The sequence below is a fragment of the Penaeus monodon genome, chromosome 31 (assembly GCF_015228065.2).
Source record: "Penaeus monodon isolate SGIC_2016 chromosome 31, NSTDA_Pmon_1, whole genome shotgun sequence".
In the NCBI taxonomy this organism is placed as follows: Eukaryota; Metazoa; Arthropoda; class Malacostraca; order Decapoda; family Penaeidae; genus Penaeus; species Penaeus monodon.
Genome location: NC_051416.1, coordinates 1,270,094 through 1,271,279, shown reverse-complemented (window position 1 = coordinate 1,271,279; position 1,186 = coordinate 1,270,094). Strand labels below are relative to the sequence as shown.

Here is a 1,186-nt window from a genome sequence, read left to right as displayed (position 1 = left end):
CATCAAACACCATATCTTTGTCATGCATACAGCTGATAGTGAAGAAACAAAGCTCATTACAATTGCTGAACAATCAGTAACACACGGTGAGTAGATAAAATATTATAATTTAGTATTTTATTTCTCTATCTCTCTCTTTTTTGTGTAATGGAGTACTGATATGTGTTTCATTTCACTGTTGAGATATAGACTTTAATTTTATGCATACAACTTCCTTATTGGCTTATATAATCTAGAAAACATATGTATAAGATAAATCTTTTTAAGTAATATTTACATAGTTCATACCACTGGCTTCAGAACAATGATTGTATTTTCTGTTTCTCCAACAGCAGAGACTATCAGCAGGCAAGGTTCTGCAGTGACTTGTGAGGGGTGTGGCACTCTGATGTCTTCCATGGCGGTACTGAAGAACCATGCGAGGCAGTGCAAGGCTCAGGCTGGTGAGTTGAGCTTCAGATATACATATGTATGCCTGTTGCTCTCTTTTTTTTTTCTGTGATCCAATTATGAGACTGTCAGCAAGATTATCTGTATGTTGACTGATCAGGGTTAGAGTTTATTGGTAACAGTAAATGTAAATGCAGTAAATGCCTCTCATTGTTATTCAAATATGGATTTCTATATTGACATACTTTACATATATCATTATTGCTTCTTTTCCAGATATTTCATTTTTTTAGCTGTAAGTGTAGAGAGAAAGCTGATATTGAATATGACTTGAATATTATTGTATCAGTTTCCCCCCCACGGGAAAAAAGACCATATAGCGTAGCATAATATCTCACTTTGGTAATCATCCTCAGCAATCCAACAACAATTCCTTTACTCACCCTTGCAGGAGTGTCAGTGGCTGAGTGGCTGGTCCACGGGAGTGCAGGAAGCCCCAGCAGCGGCATGGAGATCACAGTTGGGGGCGAGAGTGGAGCTAGTGGGGACCTAGGATGTGTGGAGGAGAGCAGCAGCGGCCTGGAGTGTGTCAAGGAGGTGGATGGCTCAGGACTGAGCCACGCCGTCACCATCAGTGAGGATGGCAGCATCACCTCAGTGCCTCTGTCACAACTTGCACCATTGCATTTGCAGTTGGAAAGTAAGTTAATTGTGTGGATCAAGATTGAAAAGCCTAGAATTTTCTATTCTTTTCACTTCTTGTTTTATTTTTATTTATTATTTGTTTCTATTTTTT

The 1,186-nt window shown here is 39.0% G+C and overlaps 1 protein-coding gene across 1 annotated transcript in view; it reads left to right on the top strand.

Moving 5' to 3' along the window:
* The window catches only part of LOC119592874 (zinc finger protein 69 homolog), a gene marked incomplete in the record, with an annotated part of 18,581 nt that overhangs the window by 12,844 nt on the left and 4,551 nt on the right, over positions 1-1,186 (top strand). The window contains 3 exon segments of the mRNA XM_037941768.1: positions 1-86; positions 333-443; positions 842-1,090. Coding sequence (XP_037797696.1) covers positions 1-86; positions 333-443; positions 842-1,090 — 446 coding nt within the window.